Consider the following 19,286-nt stretch of genomic DNA (forward strand, 5'->3'; position numbering starts at 1 on the left):
GGGAAGCAGAATGTAAAGAAAGACTCGTCTTCAATGTGGCTTCATAAAACTCCTTTAGAAAGTTGACAAAAATAAGAGCATTACTCCAATCTTCATCATTTTGTTAGACTTGGCAAACGGGTCATATTTTCTGTTTATGTTAACATGCTTTTTTTAATGGGTTGATGCGATACAACCCTTTAAGTTAACAGGTGAAAAATAACCGACACGAACACAACTTATTACAATTTGAGAATGACACGACTCGAATAAAACACCCACACGCACAAGCGCATGCAACCTCTCTCAACTTAAAAAATATACCTACATGCCAATTGCCTACCCCAAACTTCTAAAAAATACCCAATTTCCAATTTTTCAACTTTGTTATGGTAGGTAGGACATTCTTTGTGCTCGCAATGTTTGTGGGGCTAGGTAGCATTGATGGTGAGACGAAGATGAGTGTTGGATTTGGGGAAGGGCCTGGAGATGGTTTTATTTTTAACATATTTTATTTTAAGTTTTTTATTGATTAAGTTGTATGAAAATTATAAAAATAACCCTTTTAACGGGTGAATACTAGCGAACGATAGCTTAATGGGTGGCTAATGAATCCACCTGTTTTCAACATGACCCGTTAAGCCTGACCCGAGTAATATTTCGTGCGAATTTGTTTCATGTTAATGGGTCGGGTTTATTCTATTAAATTAAAGAAAAAGACGAAACACACGTAATGTATAAGTAACACATTGTTTTTTTAACTAAAAACTGAACAGTTGTAAATGGTTTCTTGGCTTAATTTTACCTGACTTACTCGTTTTTCTTCATCTCTTTACAAATTTCTTATATTAAATATAGAACCACTGCCCAGCATCTGGCAAACTAAGCTTCAAGTTGAATAGTTAGTTACTTGTGGTAAATTGTTGATCAAGTTTCTTATATAACGGGAATACTTCTCTTGTTCCCTTTAGACAAAGTAGGATGATGAACCATACAGACAAATATTCGAATAAGCTGGACCAACGAACTAGCTAGTTTCGACTGCAAAGTTTGATTCTTTTTGGTGCATAGTCATATGGTAATACAGTGCTTTGCAGCAAACTGGGACAAGGAAACTAATGCCTCCTCGAGTGACACGGTGAACCATACAAAATAGGGTCAGGATCCGGGAACACACATTTTTGACACACAATATGTATCATTAGATTAAAGCACATTCAATGGTTTAGATTTAATCTAACAAAATATATCTAAATAACCAGCGATAAAAAAATTGCAGCTGAGTTTCTACTGGTGTTCAAGAACTTCATTCATACTACTAACCATTCCTACAGTAGACCACTTGTCATTGCCATTCACCCCAATGTCATCAACCTTGTAGCACATTGACATGTAAGAGCTTCTTCCGAGAGTTGCTGCACTTGTGCCAATTCAAGAATAATGAACACCAAAATATGTATCCTTATTTCTTGTTGATATCTAGACAATCAAAATTGACAAAAACAAAGCAATAAATCCAAAGAAAACTAAGTTAAAGTAATTTTAGGGATGAAAAAATATGCAATTAATCCTTATTTCACTGCTTGGATTGCAAATTAAAATTTTCTTGCTGCACATAAAGACAAGAACAAGATTGGGTTGTTTCTTTGGTTCATGCACCTACATGTGCATTTGGGACAAAATACAATATAAAAGAGGTTGTTGTGAACAGACAAAAAAAATTGGTCCAAACCCCATCAAAGTGTGAGAATGTAAAGGTAAAGAGTCTCACATTGAAAAATTGAGAAACCTAGCAAGTGCTTATAAGGAGTTGGGCTACTCCCCCCATTGCCAATTGATTTTGGAATGGAACCTCAACTTCCTTCACAAAGAAGTCTCATAATTGACAAGTAATTGATCCATGGAGGCAGCTGCTGGGTTCTAAGTGCCAATTGGTGCAAAGAGTTCATTCAGAGCCCAATTGACTTGTCCATTGAAAATTCAATTGGGAAACAATTGGTTCAAGTTTTCAAATCCACAAATTCCATATTAATGGGCTCAAATCCAAAAAAACCCATTAATTCTCCAAATCCTAAATTAAAGCCTAAGTTGTACAAAACCACACAAATCTTCATCATCAAAAAATCATATTTGAACTATTTTGGTTTGATCCCGCCAAGGGTACATAGGTAGTCTAGTATCCCACTAGATACAACCACAACCAAGTTTGAATCCCTGGTTTATCCTAACACCAAATCTCCATTCAAACATCCACCACCATAAATCTCAAATAAATCCCAATGAACTACAAGTTGGCTTGATTCCCACAAAGGATATGTAGGCAACTTGGTTTTCATTCCAAGTGCAGCCACAAAACCAAACATATCCTACCCCCGCCCCCCAAAATTATTTTTATTTTTATAATTTTAATCAAAGGGTGTTTCTTTTATGATGTTCATCATAAAGGATTATAATTAAGAGATATCACTATCTTAAATGGGTCGAACTAAATTAATAAAAGCCTTTATTTCCTTCAACAACTAGTCCTCGAGCAAAACAAAATTAGAAACATAGAATAAATGAAAATTAACTAAGCCACTTTCATAGGGATCTCAATTGCATTTAGCGTATGCAACAAGCCTTTAAACTCCTAGGTTGCCCTCGTAGACAAGTTATAGTCTTGTGGGTTTACAGTGATGATACCCACAAACATCGAAATGCAAAATTATTCCAGCCATAAGCACTAGGGTTTTTTACCGAGTTGGTCACAAGCCCGTCAGAAGCAACCTTAGCAGAAAGCCACTCTTCCAAAGTCTCGTCCATCGTTTGCACAAGTTATAATATATGGAAATTCCAAAGAAAATAAGAACAGAAAACAATACTCAATGTTGAGAGTTCATATCATCATTATGAACCGAGCCTATCGGAAAGCATCACGTGGCTACCAGAGACCAGGTCGTCATTATGTTGACCCGAGCAGATCTGTCAATAAAAGGTACTCCTAGCCAAGCCCATTAGGAGATGCCATGTGAACCAGTGGTCATGAACTCGCACACCGACCCGACCACTAAGATACCTTGAGACCAGAGACGTGTATCGATATTCTGACACGACCAGACCCCTGTCGAGTCAGTCACCACATGAGCTCAAGTGCCAGCCTGGCGATGGGAAAGGATCAGTTAATGCGCCTCACATCCAAAGCCAGGTGTCGCTTATCTCCTTATTCCCTGATAAACAGTCTGGCAATGGAAAGGGATCAATTAATGCGCCTCACATCCAAAGCCAAGTGTCGCTTTGCCACTTGATCCCTGTTAGACAGCATGGTGATAAAGAGAAGTCATTTAATGTATTTCAGTCCCACTACGGGAGGAAAAGGAGGGATAAATATCTAAGGAGAAGTCATTTAATGTATTTCAGTCCCACTACGGGGGGAGAGAGAGATAAATATCTCCTCCTTAGATATTTATCCCTCCTTCTCCCCCCGATAAATACCCTTTGCCAGGACAAAGGTAATAAGTATTCTCACCTAAAAACCCTACATCCCTCTCTCCACATTTAAACTACTTCTGACTTAGTCATCGGAGGGGGTCCAACTGGGATACACGCAGTCTGTTCCTATTCTGATAATTATTCAACGTGTGCAGATCATCTCCGGAAGATAGCTCAACCACGCGATTTGGTGTAAAGTCTTAAACCTTAACCCGAGTTAGGGCCACTTGTATCACGAGAGGGACACCCGGTTTACACTCAACATAATCAAAATCCTAAGTAGAACACAAGAAACACTTGAAGAAATGAAAAGAAAACCTACAACTAAAAAAAAAAATACTCAGCAAAGTCAACCAGGATGAAAAACAAAGAACGAGTCATGAATTGCACTGTGCTCACCTGCACGTATGTGATCTAAATCCGAAGTGAATTTCATATGCAAAGGGTCCAAAGAGCCAAGGCACATGTAATTGGGAATATCATTCAATGGATTCATCTTTTTTGCATTTCTGTATTTCCGAATTCTCTCATCCTCTCATCCTCTAGTGTTTGAAATGACCAATGCCAGAGCCATGACCCAATTGAATAAAAAACTAATGGATCCAAACAAATCGCTAATCCTACACCTAACAAGATTTTGATCCTTGCCAAGAAGCATCATCCATGTGCTTCTCCAAAAGATCACTCAAAATGATTATTTGGAGAAGTGATTCTCCATAAAAGTGATTATTGGCCTTTCCAGAATCACTCCCAAACGTGCCCTAAAAGAACAAGTCTCTAGAGTGAAGAGATGCATTGGTTTCCAGAATAAGCACTTGCTAGAAACAATAAACAAACTGTAAAACAGTTTTTCTTTGCTGATGAAGGAGAAGCAATCTTTGAATTATTTACAAACGGGTCAATAGTGCCAAAAATAGATCACAAGTTTCAGCACTCTTAGCATAATCATACAACTTTTATTATAAAAGCAATCTGAGGTCTTAACTGAAATGTAATGGGTAGTGCTATTCAGTAGAATGAATCAGAGTCTTTCTCCAAGCAAGGTTAACAAGAACTTTTTGTAGTCTCCAGATGTGTCACTTTTAACGTCGTCGACGAGGCTGCTTTTGCACACTTTGGAATACTCCTCTTTGATTTTGATCATGTCGATCTCAGCTCGGGTTATTATGGCTCTATCCAGAGAATCTTCATCTGTCCCGAGTCCAACAATGGAATTTTTGATGACCTGCATGTGGTTCAAGCAACAATGAAAAGTCAGATGAGATCAATATCTAACAAGGAGCATCAATTCTCTCTACAGCAACAAGATCCAGCTGATCTGACTGGTCTTGCTGGACCAGGAAATTGAGTCGGAGAGAAATTTTATCTTCAAAACAAGGGTTCAATTAAAACGAGCATGAAAAAGAAACGAAAAGTAAATAATAAGTTGGTGCACAAGGAATGGATCTACCTTTGCAAAATACTTCTCAGGTGATTCTATGCACCAAAATACCGCTATCAAGAGAGATTCCAAATCACCATTGCCACAAGCCTTAATATCCTGTCAACAGAAGTGCCAATTGAACGAGGAAAAAGGAAGACATTAAAAAGAACATAAGTTTGATGATTAGTAAACGGTAGAAAAGTAGAGGCAATACCTGGTCAAAGGAATTTCCATACTTTTGCTTGTAACACTCAAAGGTCGCTCTGAGCTGAAATAAATTCCTTGTGCTGAGTATCCGAACAACATGATCATCATCTAGTTGCTTTCTTTCGATGGCTTCATGTAGCCTAGAAACCTCCGAACCGGCAATGCCTGAGTCCACCAGCTGTCTGTCATACCTGTAGGAGCTCACCAAACCGACCAGAATCTATGGCGACCAGCAACCAGTACTATTAGTCAACAGAATGCAATTCTACCTCATTTTCCAACTCAGTCACCAAACATGGCCTTAACTTATAGTATGAGACATTTTTCCTTTTTTATAATTTTTTCCGTAATATTAATTCAGTCAATTACTGTTTAACTACTTTGAGAACTCCATGCATTTTAGAGGGCTTTTCCGGATGAAGATGTTAGTAGCATAGCATTATAATAACAATAATTTACCCAGTATTTGAGTCTGATGTTCTTGAGCTAGTCAATATGTTTTTTCACCTTTCTGAGGGGGAGGGAAACAGTAGATGCAATATCCTCCTCAAGTGAACAATCAAAAAGTGAAGCGTAGACCTGCCTCACTGCCATCAAGTGGTGAGGAGATGATGCACAAGCTATCTCAACTACCACTTTTAGGTGTTTTATGCCTTGCTTCTTTGCCTTCAGCGCATCTCTTGCCAATTTAGCATCCCTTTCAGGAGGATCATATGCCCACAAAATTATTGCTTTCTGTTTCACATCATTACTTGAATTGTTATAATTAAACCCATGGAATAACATGAATGAAAATAATAAAAACATAACATGCTTATGAAATTCAAATTTGCAATTCGACGAATTCATTTACGATTTATATTGTAAACATACAGAACTTTTGTTCGTTGAGTAAATTTTATTTTTTATTTTTTATCAACTTGAATAATTAAGAAATAGTACTAACAACAAACATACATGTGTTTTCCATACTCATGTAAGAAGTTTATTATGACCCTTTGATGGATAGCATGGAAATGTTGTTTGAAATGAAAAGTTAGGAGTATTTCTCCTCTATGAATTATGAGAAAGAAATGTCAAGCATAAAGGGTTGGAGAAAATTACCCTGAAATCTCCAGAAAGCTCAGAGTGGAGATCATCAAGGAGAGATTTATTGTAAAGCTGTTGATAAGTGTCTTTGATTTCCCTTCTTTGGCTTTGATTCCTATGTCCTAATATCCATATCACAGCCTCCTCATCCGTTCCCAATCCTAAATCCATTTGTACAAACACTTGATAAATATATTCATGAATGAATATCAGCGGAAGCCAAATCAATTATAAAGATTTTCAAAAAGACCAACTTTCAAATGAAAGGTAGCCAAATTTATTTCATTCATACAATGACAGGAAACAATATCAAATTATAATGACAAATAACAGAAAATTTTATATGAAAAATTATCATAACCAGTTTCAGGCTTCTGCCACCCATATTTTTGCAACAAGAAAAAAAGAGAAAAAAGATGGTTGATATACATAAATACACATGTGTTTTCAGCTAATCCACAAATGAACCCATGAAGAAATCAAATTAATCCACCAAAATTCAGAGAGAGAATCAGAAATCTTCACAGATATATTCACAAATTCACCATTGACCCATGAACCAACATTGAACAAAACTTTCAAAGACACAAACTTTTTCAATGAAACCATCATATAATTGAATCACGTCTGAGAGTGAGAGAAGAAGAAGAAGAAAACCTTCGAAGGCTTTTTTGAGCCTCTGACAGTCGTTGTCTGGAGAGGGAACAGGTTCTGGTACTTTGAGAGTACCCATTGATCCGGTCAGCTTGAACTCTTCCTCTGAAAATGAGATTGCAGATGAAGAATTTTGTTTGTGCACTGAGCTAGTGCTACGCAGTCTACCAAAGAAACTCTGCATTTTTAGCCGTTTCTTTCTCCTCCTTCAGTTGTTTTTCCCTCTTTATTTGCCTCGTCCTTCGCTGGAAGCATAGATTTGTTGTGTGTATCATCATCTTTTCAAATTGACAAATTTACCACTCATTTTTATATTCCGAATTTACCACACTACCCCTATTTACGATAAAATATTTTTTTTAGGGAACAATACATTTTTGGTTATTGCGTTTTGCTCCAATTTTTATTTTGGTCCTATATTTTTAATTTGTTGAGTTGGTCCTTCTTTAATTTAGCAATTTATGTTATTCCCATTTGTTTGATCAAAGAAAAACTTCCTAAACCCTTTTTTAGGTTATTCCCATGAATATGAGTGAGCTTTGAAAACAAAACTCACTATTCAACAAAAAATAGAAAAACACACAAAGCCACTAATATTATTAACAAATTAACACACCTATGGTCGTCGGATAATTAAGGCAATTTGTAGTAATTGCAATTTATCATAAAACCATATGCTTATGAAAAATTACTAGTTAAACTTTTCTTTTCTTTTTACCATATAACTAATCTTTATCTCGTGGACCATAGATGTTGAACAAACAAAAAAGAGTGTAAAGGTAAATTTCTCTCAAGACTTAGAGCTACAAGTAGCTTTATTGGTTACCCAAAAAAAAAAAAAAAAAAAAATTTGAAATGAAATAAATAGGGCAACCAACCTTAGCAAAGAAAAAGCCCCTAGATTTTGTTGAAATTACGAGTGCACCCTGTTATTTGTGATTTTTGAGACTAGACCACAAACTTTGTGTATATCCTTTTTGCTGACCATGTACAAATGCACCTTCCATCGGTTACCAACTAATTATCACTCGTACCCTTTGGAGCGTTTAGCATCAATTTCATCACCATAATTATGTATCCATGAATAGGTCTTTTTCTGATCAATTGTTAACAGCGTTTTGATGGGGACATAAAGTACGTAGGCCATAAAACACATCAGTTTTAGTGAGTGCATTAACTAATAATTAACAGGGAAAAAAAAAAATTAATGTTGTCATAATTTATCAGCAATAGCAAGCAACATGAATGCCATAACGTACGAAATAAGTAAACAATGTTTCAATAACTCCAAGTGAGAGACAGGCAAAATTTGCTTTTGATTTATTATGATAAGCGATAGAAAATTATTGATGTGAAAAAGTTAATACAAGAAGTCTGAACTCGTATTAAGGGCAAAGGAAATTCCTTGATCATAAATTACAATCTTCATCCTCATACAATACATCAGAAATAAAATCAGGAGGTTACTCAAACCAGTACAAAGAAACCCCAACATTTGCTTTAATATGTAAGAGATAGGTGAATAACCAATTTGGCCTAGTGACATTAGCTTTTACTTCTTTGAAGTTAATGAGATTTTGATACCTAATTGGTAGTTTATTTTTGCAAAACATCTATAATTTCGTAATTCATGACCGTAAATAGTTATTAAGAGTACTTTAAACACAACATGGCCTAGTTTGGCCACCATTCAACTATTTTGAGTCGAGGTGAGAAAACTTCAATTTTAAACTCTTAGAGAAATTTGAAAAATTGAATACTCTTGATTTTTACTCAACCGCTTCTTCGTTCAATCAAAATAGTTGAAGGGTGACTGAAAAGAGTCATCGGTGAAAATCACCCAAGAACACATGGTTAAACCAAGCTTATAATATTGTCAATGGCCTCTTGCTTTGGCCAAGTTAATTAGGTGATGAGAGAGAGAGAGAGAGAGAGAGAGAGATTCCATTAGATAATTCACCTGGCGTTTGATATGATCTCAAAAAACACCAAAAAGATAGGACAAACAATAATTGAAAACCAACCTACCAAAAAGGAGAGACAGAGATAAAGGCAACGTGGTCGAAAGCATCAATCACCATCAGAATGCGTGTCTTGAGCTTCATGTTGAGGAATTATGATAAAGAACATTAATGAAACCTAGCTGTACCCGCACCCTCACATGTGTAAACTCATGTCATGTATAATTATTTATCATTTTAAATCTATGCATATGATATGCATGGTTTCCATTTCAACAACCAGCTGCAAGAAAAAGATAGCAGCAGCCCCACAATTGGTACAATTGTTTTAATTAGTTGCGCCATGTGTTTCAGGCGGCACATTGTTACACTAGCAACATCGATATTGTCTTCAACTTAATTATTTACAAAATCAATAGGTACAGTTTTTTATCACAAAAGGCCTCGATGTTATTATAAATATAACCACTTATTACTCTAAACTCTAATATTTACCCACATGATCCACGCAGCTGCTGAAAAAAGTGAGATCACACAGAGAGCAATGTCTTTGCTTTTTTACTCTTAATTAACACATCTTTTGGGCCATGCCATGATTTGTAGCTTTTCCCTTCATGATTCTTGATTTGATAGCTGAAAGATGGTTTTATTTGGATATAAATGTTGAATACTTTTCTAATCAACTTCTTGTGTTATATATGATTCTGATACAACTGGAATAGCTCAAAATCCAGCCAACTTGTGTTGAAAGATGAGATGACACTGAGTTCAAATCATTTGATTAGATTTGTTCAATATTTTACAACCACATGTTCTTCAAATGAAGATGTGGGATATTATATGTTATCTATCTAGAGATTCTACAGAGGATAGAAATCACATATATTCAATAATCTTACATGATTGCGAATCTTTTGAAGAAATATATGTAGGACATAATTGTTTACAACCTTGTGTTTTTAAGTGTGGCAACCAAAATTCGTTTTGATGTACATAATATTATCGAGATCTCAAGGACATTTTCTTTGTGAGTTTTTTATCGCTTGGTTTTTTCAAGCTTCATCTCTTGTTTATTATCCTAAGTTTGCAATTTTAGTTGGAATGTCTATGCTAGAGTTTCTTCGATCATGCTTGATCGTTAGTTGAGGCGCACTAATTGTTGTAATTTTAATGTTAGACCGCTCTGTTATTGTAATGGCCTTTGTGGTTAGTTTGTATTGGCCCTTTGTGACTAGTGCTTTTTTGACTAAATTATAAATGCAATTCTAGAATTTCTCACACACTTACTACTAATGTGCTATAGAAGTTCGAATATGAGACCATTGATCTGTAATTAGGTTAGACCCATTGATTCACACACTTACTACTAATGTGCTATAGAAGTTCGAATATGAGACCGTTGATCTGTAATTAGGTTATACCCATTGACATAAGAAAAGAAAAAAAATTAAGAATTCAGGTACACTTCCTCACATATTCAAATCACATGCAAACGTTGGCCAGAAAGTCTTAATTACATATTTAATAAATAAATTCATGGCAAACACAATAAGCTGTTGAAATATTTATTTGCCTTCTGTAAAAGGCAGTACGTGTCATGTGTGAAAGAGTTAGAGAGGAGAGCTTTGAGTTGTTGACAATGGATTATATTCTCCAACCAATATCTTATTGAACTTGTAGACTCACATTCATCACACTATCTTTCTTTCTATACTTTTTAAATACAAATAATTTTCTTTCTATACTTCTTAAAACAAAATAATTTGTAAGGCCAGCTAAAGATCCTTGTGATAGTTGTACTTATCTAGTGTTTACCTCGCGAATTCGTATCTACTATGAAGAAGTGACATGTCGAGAATGTTCTTGTTACCCAAACACAAAAAAAATGTTGAAGAAACTTTTCAATTTCCAAAAAAAAAAAAAAAGTCTTACTAATCTTCTTTTGATGATTTTTTTTTTTTTTTGGTTTATCACGAGATGTCCCCACACCTGAATAGTAGGATTAATCCCCGCTTACGATTCAGTTTGCCCCTAGCCATAAAAGTGCTTCCAACGGGTTTCGAACCCCTGCCATTGAAGCACCAAGTAGCTCGCTAAGAGCATCCACAATGGACTCCTTAGACAAATTTTAGGGAGGAATCGTAAAAATACAACTCCAACCACGCTCCCTATCCACCTCCTAAAATAGAGAGTCCTCTAGGAGCTCTTAAATCTGAGGAGAGAGAAAGGACTCTTAGTGACTCCCTATAATTTAATGCTATTTTATTTAATGAGTATTTTAAACCTTTATTTAATGCTAACTATTTTTTATTTTATTTTTTTAATAGAGATGGACCAATCAAAAAAGAGTTATAGCATTTATGACTCGCCAAATTAAAGAGTATGATTGAAGTTTAAATTTTTTAGAGAGCTCCTAAAATAGCTTTCTTATATTTTTTTAGCTAAGTTTTAGATAAGAAATAGAAAGCATCATTGTGGATGCTCTAACTGAAGGGGCCTTTTGCCAACCATACCACATCTTATGGCTTTTTTTAATTTTTTTGCAAAATGAAAAAAACTCTATTTTTTGTTACAATGGAGAGAAAATAAAAGGAAGAATAAAAAATCCTCTCGATGATATGATGCACCAATCTTTTCTTTGGTTATGATATGTGAAATTAAATAGATTGATTTAATTTAGTATTACTTTTTTTCTAACGTCGATTGAGATCTCAAGTTCGAATCTCCCTTAATTATATCTAACCTGTTTGATTAAAGGGGCATTCATCAAAACTTTGGTGGTGATAAAACTACAAATTGTAGAAAGTTCTGGGAGTTTATAGTAAATACACCATAATATGTGGAGAAGGATGTGCAAGAAAACGCTAAATTATAATGACACATTTACTTTGGTCATTCTTATAACTGTTTCATTATGATTATTTATGAATGGAGTTACGAAATTACCCTTATCTCAAAATGACAAAAATAACCTTTCGATCTCATATATATGCATCAGCATGGCGGAGAAGATCTCTACACGTTGCCTGACTTCTCATCAACAGAAAAATCGACACAGAGAAAAGAATGGCTCTCACTGATGAGTTTCAAGCTCTCAACAAGGCTTTCTCAGGTTCTCTTTAAAAAAAATGCTTTCTTTTTTCTTTTTTCTTTTCGTTTCAATTTTTTTTAATCAACCCATTTTAATTTCTTGGTAAAAAGTTTATTTAATTTGAAGCAGGAGTTGGAATTGATGAAAATTCATTAATATCAATACTGGGAAAATGGCATCCTGAGGAGAGGAAATCCTTCAGGAAAGGAACTCCCCATTTTTTCAAGCAAGATGAACGCAACTTTGAGCGCTGGGATGATCTCCATGTCAAACTTCTCAAGCATGAATTCATGCGTTTTAAGGTTAAAAAAAAAGTTACAAATTCATTGTGGTTATTTCATTTTTTTTCACCACAGTTTTTATTTATCTTCTTTTTTACTGAGACATTTTTACTTAATTTTCTTAGCTCACTTAATCTTCACTATAATTACTCGTACAATGTATCTCATAAATGGTAAACACATATAATGGTAATTTTATTTCTTACCAAACTGGTGGGTATACTATGTTGTCATACACGAATCAAAATCATTGATTAGGTAAATTCAAGTCGAATTATGTGGTCATGATTGATAGTTTGACAATTTGACTTGCCGGACAATTTATAATCTAATAAGATAACATGTATGTTTGGTTTGACTCACAATTCAATAACACTTGGCTTGCCGGACAGTTCATAGTCTAATAGAGAACATTGATATTCAAATTTGTATATGTATACATGATCATTGAATAGCGAGTGATGAGTCCCTTTATGATTTCTGTCAGAATGCTGTGGTGCTATGGACTATGCATTCATGGGAAAGGGATGCTCGTTTGGTGAAGGAGGCCTTGAAAAAAGGCCCACAAACATACAGTGTGCTTGTGGAGATTGCATGTACTAGATCGGCCGAGGAGCTATTAGGAGCTAGGAAGGCCTACCATTCCCTCTTTGATCACTCCATCGAGGAAGACGTTGCCTACCACATTGATGGCCCTGAAGGCAAGGTAAATCACAGTCTTCCACATTGAATTTTTCATCTCATCAATTTCAAAAACTGTTTTAATCTTTTGTAGTGTAATAAATGGCATGAAATGTGAAAGCATTTGCTTTGTACAGCTCTTGGTTGCACTTGTGAGTGCCTACAGGTATGAAGGACCAAAGGTGAAAGATGACACTGCAAAATCCGAGGCCAAAACACTTGCTCATGCCATTAAGAATGCAGATAAGAGGAACCCCATTGAAGATGATGAGGTCATTAGGATACTATCAACAAGGAGCAAGCCCCATCTCAAGGAAATATATAAACACTACCAGGAGATTTCTGGCCACAACATCGATGAGGTATGCATATGAGATACAAAAAGAAAGAGGAATTTCCCAACTTTTTCTCCCAGTTTTCTTCGCCAACTTAGATGGCAGGAAAAAATAACAACTTTGCATACTCCAATGTGATAATGTCACTTAGGTCAGAGAAAAAAGAGAGTAGTAATGCTAGAGAGACTACATTTTTGTACATGTTTGAATAACACATGAAGTGACAAGTAACACGGCATGTAAACCTCACTTGCTACATCATGTGGTACTGAAATGTGGTCTCCCTAGCATTTTCCGAGAAAAAAAAAGGGTTGGATTATTGTCCAGAAATTTGAAACCAGAACTCCAAGTCATATTATTGAGCTTATAGAAATCTATTATCTTGCTTTTTTGTTTAGGATCTTGATGATGCTTTGAGGTTAAAAGAGACCGTGCAATGCCTATGTACTCCTCACACATACTTCAGCCAGGTAAGGCAGAGTCACATAGAATTTTTCTGTTTCGCATGCAGCCAACATTAGGCATGACATTTTCAAATTCGTGTCTCATCAGGTCTTGGAAATTTCATTGAGAAATGGTGTGGATAAGAACATCAAAAAGGGATTGACTAGGGTAATCGTCACCCGAGCCGACGCAGACATGAAGGAGATCAAAGAGGAATACCAGAACCTATATGGAGTTTCTTTAACTGAGAAAATTGAAGCAACAGCTAATGGGAATTATAAGGATTTCTTACTCACTTTGGCTGCAAGAGGAGGCTAAAACAGGCGGGAGTCAAAGTTTGGGGCTTGTTGGGATTATTTGAAGGGTTTCTGTGTTGCCCTCTTCGATTGTTGCTGTCTTTCATGGTTGCTTTCTTGCTAGAGATGGTGTTGTTCTGTATGAGTATTGTGTTACCATTAAGAAAAACTGAAATAAAATCAATCAATGAGCCATTTGATTTGAGCATTAAAATAAGCTGATTTTGTATATATGTTCAACATTTTGTTTGTGGCATAACAATGTTACATCTGGTCTCTAGTGTACAAAATGTTGTGGTCTGGACAAGTACATAGGCGTGCATATAACAAGTCTTGTTTAGTCAAATAAGTAGGTAATTGATTGGATAAACATCTCTTTCACATTCAAAATTTTCATGTTTTTCACCTAATTTCCATAGTTTTTCGTGACTTTTTACCGATCAATTTTTCACAGATATTCCCATCAAGATTTCTGTGTTTTGAAACCCCGATAGATATTTCCCAACCAATTTTTTAGCAAATCCCAAATGACATATAAAAGAAAGAAAAGTAAGAATGGAAAAACACATACAAGGAATACGAGGAAGGAGGAGGTAAAGAATTGCAGAAGTCGTGTTTGATGTAATGTCGCAGAAACAGAAGTAAGTTGTCTATGGGACTGAAGCAAGGCTGAAGAGAGTCTGAAGAGAGAGAAGCAAAGCGACAGACAGAGAAATCAAATGGGAATTGGTTTAAAGAAAAAAAGACAAAGCTATCCAAATCTTAGTAATAAAGGAAACCTGAAACGTTTTTTTTTTTCCTGAGTGAAGAGAATCGAGTGCGGTCTTGCGGGTGTGCAAGCAGTGTCACGCATAAAGCCCCGATTAAATGGCACTAAGGACCACTAGACCAATCAAACAACTTTACCAGACAATACCACTAGACCAAGTATATATGTCTTCATGAATAGTTGTTCATTATTTTTATTGGTTTATGGCATCAATTCACGATACCTTTTTTTTATTTTTATTATTATAGTATTTTCGTGTTAGATGATGTGAGGGTCTCAATTCAAGTTTCGCACAGGGTCCTCAAATTCTCAAAGCCAACCCTGGAAGAGAAGTCCATACAACAAGATATTCTAAAATTTTATTCCTTTTTCTTTTTCTCCATTGCTATCAAATTATCAATCCAAACACATTGCAAGACTAGCTATAAATATAACTTCTGCTTAATTCATCCATCAAATTTGAAAGTCTGACAGACAACTCTTTGTAAAAACTCAAACTCCAACAAACATAGGCGAAGACAGATAGCCAATCCAACATGGTAACTTAAGACACAAACATAAGAAAACAAAGACTGCCATCAAAGTCCAACATAAAACACAACCAACTGGATTATTATACTAATAACTTGCTCAGAGAAGGGTTTCAATCTTGCTCCCCTAACAGGGTAACGAGGAAGGCCTTGTAATCTCCTGATGTTTCTTTGGCCACAGCATGCTCAAGATGAACACTGTTCTTCTTGTAGTAAAGCTCCTTGATGTCCTGCAAGTCCCTCTCTGCCCTCGTAACGATCACACGAGTGAGAGCATCCTCATCTGTCCCAGCCCTTTTGATTGCTTGGCGAAGTACCTTTACACACCAAATCACAGGGACTATTTGAGTCAGAAAGGGAATTGTTGCTGGAAGAAAATAAAAAAAGAGAATTGAGATCACATCCAGCTTTAATTTATATGTTTATCACCTTCTCAAAGTACTTCTTTGGGTCATTGAGGCATCGAATGACGACGTGAAGTGCCTTCTGGAAATCATCAGCACCATCATCCAACAAATTCTAAGAGACAAAAGAACAAACATTAAGTCATAACATCACTCTATTCAATGAAGCATGTTTGGAACTGTTTCTCTGGAAGGGGGCTAAAAATGCTTTCTAACAACCAAAATGCACTTTTGATAGTGTTTCGCACAAAAGCTTAACGTGCATATGTGTCCTAAAAGCACTCACTTCTAAATGTTTTTTTTTCCATAAAGCACTTGGATTTTTAATAAAAATTTCAACGTACTTATAAAAGAAGTGCTTACCTTGCTGATGGAAATGCCATGGTCATCTCTGTAGCGGTTGAAGGTTGCCATGAGCTGTGTCTTGCTCCTTGTGCTGAGGATCCTAATAACTTCCTCATGATTGAAAGCCTTGTCTTTGATGGCATCATGAAGAATATCAGCTTCCGATTTTGCCACTTTCGCATTGATCTCACCACCATCATACCGATAAGTAGTCACCAAAGCAACCAGAAGCTGTACATTGGCCATAAACCACATATCAACAACACCATTAGCAATTTTTTAAGTCTAATAATTCTCAAAGTTGGCCTTAGTTCTCCGATTTGGGATGTTATATGTTCTCCACCGGTGAAGTCGATTCTCATGTTATATTGACTCACAGTTTCACAACATAACATGTCAAGACAAACGAACGGCATCTGTAAATAATATACCTTGCGGATATCACCGGTGGTATGCGCAGCCAAGTCTTCCTCCAAGGAGTGCTTGTAGCGAAGTTGGTAAGCCCTTCTTACTGCCAGGAGCTCTTCAGGAGATAGAGTGCTTGAAATTTCAACGATGACATTGTAGTCAGTCTCAGGTTTCTTGATTGCCACATGAGCCAAGACTGCATAGCGATCTGTAGGATCCAATATCCAACGGTACACCGCTTTCTATACACATGCCATCCCCAAATGAAATTATTTTTGTTAGTATCACATAAATAAGCTATAATTAACCAAAAATACATGGTTAATCTTGGTTTTCACCAAAAAAAAAAAAAAAACACCACGGCACGTAGAGATTAATTTTAGAAAAAAATATGTTAAAGAGGCTATTGGAGATGCTCTTAATATTATTGAAATATACGGCCATTTTTTTGTAACAAAAAATCGACATATCTTTTAGAGCCAGATCTTAACTTACCAATATGTTCCATTAATTTATTGTTATTAGATAAATTGTTCAAGATTATTTTTAAACCAAAAAAAGTACTTGAAATTAATAATTTATTGACGGCATATATTGAGATTTGTTCAATTGCTCTTTTAGATGAGAATATTCTTTTTTCCAACCCGTTTTCAATATCTTTGTAGGAAAAGGACAAAAGCTTTCGGGGATTCCTATGTTTTGTGATACACAACAACAAAAAGCAGAACAATTATATATATATATATATATATATATTTATCATGAATTTATTATAAATAAATATTTAATGACAGAGAAAAAATAAACAACAATATTATAAGTAGGGTGATGAAATATTATGAGAAAAGAAAACCTCAAAATCCCCAGAGAGCTCCGATTCAAGGCGCTTGATAAGATCTTCATGATAAAGCCCCTCATAAGCAAGCCTGATTTCATATCTCTGAGCTGCATTTCTATGTGACAGTATAGAGATTACAGCCTTCTCATCAGTCCCCCATCCTACCAAAAAAGAAAAAGAAAAATATAGAACATAAAATCAGCTGCATGTACATGAAGAAAAAAAAAATATTTGAACGGTGAAGAAATAATTAAACCTTTCACAGATCTTCTAAGAACTTCAGCATCTTCAATGGGGGAGAAGTTTTCAGAGGCAATAAGGGTAGCCATTGATGATTGTTGAAGATAATATCTATGGTGCTACGTGCTTCTGCAATGCCTAATATTTATAGCAGATTGGTTTGTGTGTGTGTGTGAATATATTATGTGTGAGATGGTGATTGGGTGTGTTTTGGTTGGCTTTGGTGTGTCATTAGTAGACGGTAGCAAAATGGCAATCTCTTATAGGGTGTGTTGGATATGACTTTTGCTGGATTCAGAAGACATTCAATTTACTTTCCTTTTTATTTTTCTTCCATTTTTGCTAATTGAGAAAAAGGAAAAGAAAAAGAAAAGTTAGAGAGAGAGTACCTTTGCAGGCCTTGTGAAGAGCTTCTGCATCCTCGTTAGGAGAGAAGTGGTCTGGAGCAACGAGGGTCGCCATTGTAAATTGCTAGCTATGTCGTTTGTAGGGAGAGGAGGCAAAATGTGAATGAGAATGGTCCAGGTACGTGAGCAGGCTTTATAAAATGCCTGGGTTTCTTGTAAGTATCCACCATTGAAAATAACGCCTACTCACAATTCACAAAAACCTTGTTCTGTCCCAGAGCTTCCATATACGTTACATGTGAACACTATTATATATCTTAATTATCTTAATAATAACCCTTTATTCCCACCAATTATTTATAATTTTAAAAAAAAAAAAAAAAGAATTTTGTGTTCACATCTCATGACTGTTCATTTATATATTTTTTATTTTTTTTATAAAGGTGGGGATAAAGCCTAATTATGTTTTATTTATTTATTTGTCTTTTGGGACGGGGAAAATTTTAATTGATGAATTAAGTTTTGGTCTGTTCTGTTTGCACCTTTGCATGGTGGACATGTGGTGCTCTCTGGGACGTCTTTCCTGCTTCTTTACTTATAAAAAAGAGATACTTTCCTGGGACTTTTGGCTAAGATCAAGTGGATTTAGGAATTTTTCAAGGGGCTTCGAGGAGAAGAGGGGAATCGAACTTAGGACAAGGGTAAATAATTTTAATTTAACCATTTGAGCTATAAATTCTTTGAAATTTTCAATAAGCTTTAGCATAAAATAAATACATATTAAATGCAATCAAAAATCACATATTATCAAAATAAAAATATGTTTAACAACATAATTGAAAAAATACCTATTTTAATGTGTATTTTTATTGCTGTTATGCAACTAAATTCAAAAGGAATTGAACTTTTTTGAACTCTAATAGGTTAATACATACTGGGTTGTATTTAAAAACAAGGCAAATATATAAGTTTGAATTTTTTTTTTTCTTCCCAAAAATCTCCTTGGGCTACAGCCCACTGCAGCCTTTGTAATAGTTCTGCCAATGTCATACACTTGACATGTGTCAAACCTTAAGATCACGAGTTTGTAAATCAAGACTTTTTTTTACTGAGCCAACGGTTGGCCATGAACATTTCTCTCTTCCCCCTTTTCCACTTTTATTCATTCAATTCGTACCTTCTTGCTTTATTTTTCAACATATTAAATGTTAATATTGACGTTTTAGCTTATTTTGGTTCCTCCCCCCATCTCACCTTTTCTTTATTTTGCAAGAATGTGCTTTCCAGATTGTATCCAGCTAATGAGTTTTGTTATATACAATCAAGACAACTTTATTTTAAATCCCAGCCAAAAAAGAGTATAAACGTGTTAACTTTCTCATAAATGGATTTATACTCCTACTTGAAGTATTGTAGTAACTGGAATCCCAATTCCAATCAAAACTAATATGAGGATTTCATAAACTTTTTTATTCAACTTAAAACGGGCATAATTG

General features: G+C 35.3%; 3 protein-coding genes across 4 annotated transcripts; 1 reads left to right on the forward strand and 2 right to left on the reverse strand.

Annotated features, from left to right (window-relative positions):
- Positions 1 to 4,270: 4,270 nt before the first annotated feature.
- LOC117618907 (annexin D3) lies at positions 4,271 to 7,141 on the reverse strand. Its single transcript, XM_034348673.1, has 6 exons — positions 6,824 to 7,141; positions 6,182 to 6,327; positions 5,585 to 5,812; positions 5,085 to 5,297; positions 4,898 to 4,987; positions 4,271 to 4,672 (listed from the first exon to the last, which is right to left on the reverse strand). The coding sequence occupies exons 1-6, from the start codon at positions 7,002 to 7,004 to the stop codon at positions 4,469 to 4,471; spliced, it is 1,062 nt and encodes a 353-aa protein (XP_034204564.1). The 5' UTR covers positions 7,005 to 7,141; the 3' UTR covers positions 4,271 to 4,468.
- A 4,639-nt stretch (positions 7,142 to 11,780) lies between these two features.
- Positions 11,781 to 14,126, forward strand: LOC117618884 (annexin D4). The gene is made up of 6 exons (XM_034348645.1): positions 11,781 to 11,893; positions 12,002 to 12,174; positions 12,641 to 12,859; positions 12,972 to 13,196; positions 13,568 to 13,639; positions 13,722 to 14,126. The coding sequence occupies exons 1-6, from the start codon at positions 11,848 to 11,850 to the stop codon at positions 13,929 to 13,931; spliced, it is 945 nt and encodes a 314-aa protein (XP_034204536.1). The 5' UTR covers positions 11,781 to 11,847; the 3' UTR covers positions 13,932 to 14,126.
- A 977-nt stretch (positions 14,127 to 15,103) lies between these two features.
- On the reverse strand, positions 15,104 to 18,057 carry LOC117619140 (annexin-like protein RJ4). 2 transcript variants are annotated; one of them, XM_034349009.1, is made up of 6 exons: positions 17,833 to 18,057; positions 17,219 to 17,364; positions 16,389 to 16,607; positions 15,976 to 16,188; positions 15,638 to 15,727; positions 15,104 to 15,525 (listed from the first exon to the last, which is right to left on the reverse strand). In XM_034349009.1, exons 1-6 carry the CDS (start codon positions 17,903 to 17,905, stop codon positions 15,322 to 15,324), a joined length of 945 nt encoding a protein of 314 aa, XP_034204900.1. In that variant the 5' UTR covers positions 17,906 to 18,057; the 3' UTR covers positions 15,104 to 15,321. The 2 variants fall into 2 exon arrangements, with proteins under 2 accessions (XP_034204900.1, XP_034204899.1); XM_034349008.1 differs by lacking the exon at positions 17,833 to 18,057 and adding an exon at positions 17,460 to 17,604.
- Between the last annotated feature and the right edge of the window lie 1,229 nt (positions 18,058 to 19,286).

This window comes from Prunus dulcis, chromosome 2 (assembly GCF_902201215.1).
Source record: "Prunus dulcis chromosome 2, ALMONDv2, whole genome shotgun sequence".
NCBI classification, from domain to species: Eukaryota; Viridiplantae; Streptophyta; class Magnoliopsida; order Rosales; family Rosaceae; genus Prunus; species Prunus dulcis.

Excerpts from the sequence above, each read along its gene's own strand:
- LOC117619140 (XM_034349009.1), bottom strand. The coding sequence starts at position 17,905 with ATGGCGACCCTCGTTGCTCCAGACCACTTCTCTCCTAACGAGGATGCA. Across the intron at positions 16,189-16,388 it reads CCACCGGTGATATCCGCAAG|CTTCTGGTTGCTTTGGTGAC; the intron begins GTATATTATTTA and ends GCCAATGTACAG. Across the intron at positions 15,728-15,975 it reads ATGGCATTTCCATCAGCAAG|AATTTGTTGGATGATGGTGC; the intron begins GTAAGCACTTCT and ends TTTGTCTCTTAG.
- LOC117618884 (XM_034348645.1), top strand. The coding sequence starts at position 11,848 with ATGGCTCTCACTGATGAGTTTCAAGCTCTCAACAAGGCTTTCTCAG. Across the intron at positions 11,894-12,001 it reads TCTCAACAAGGCTTTCTCAG|GAGTTGGAATTGATGAAAAT; the intron begins GTTCTCTTTAAA and ends AATTTGAAGCAG. Across the intron at positions 12,175-12,640 it reads ATGAATTCATGCGTTTTAAG|AATGCTGTGGTGCTATGGAC; the intron begins GTTAAAAAAAAA and ends GATTTCTGTCAG.
- LOC117618907 (XM_034348673.1), bottom strand. The coding sequence starts at position 7,004 with ATGCAGAGTTTCTTTGGTAGACTGCGTAGCACTAGCTCAGTGCACAAA. Across the intron at positions 6,328-6,823 it reads GCTCAAAAAAGCCTTCGAAG|GATTGGGAACGGATGAGGAG; the intron begins GTTTTCTTCTTC and ends AAATGGATTTAG. Across the intron at positions 5,813-6,181 it reads AGCTTTCTGGAGATTTCAGG|AAAGCAATAATTTTGTGGGC; the intron begins GTAATTTTCTCC and ends GATGTGAAACAG.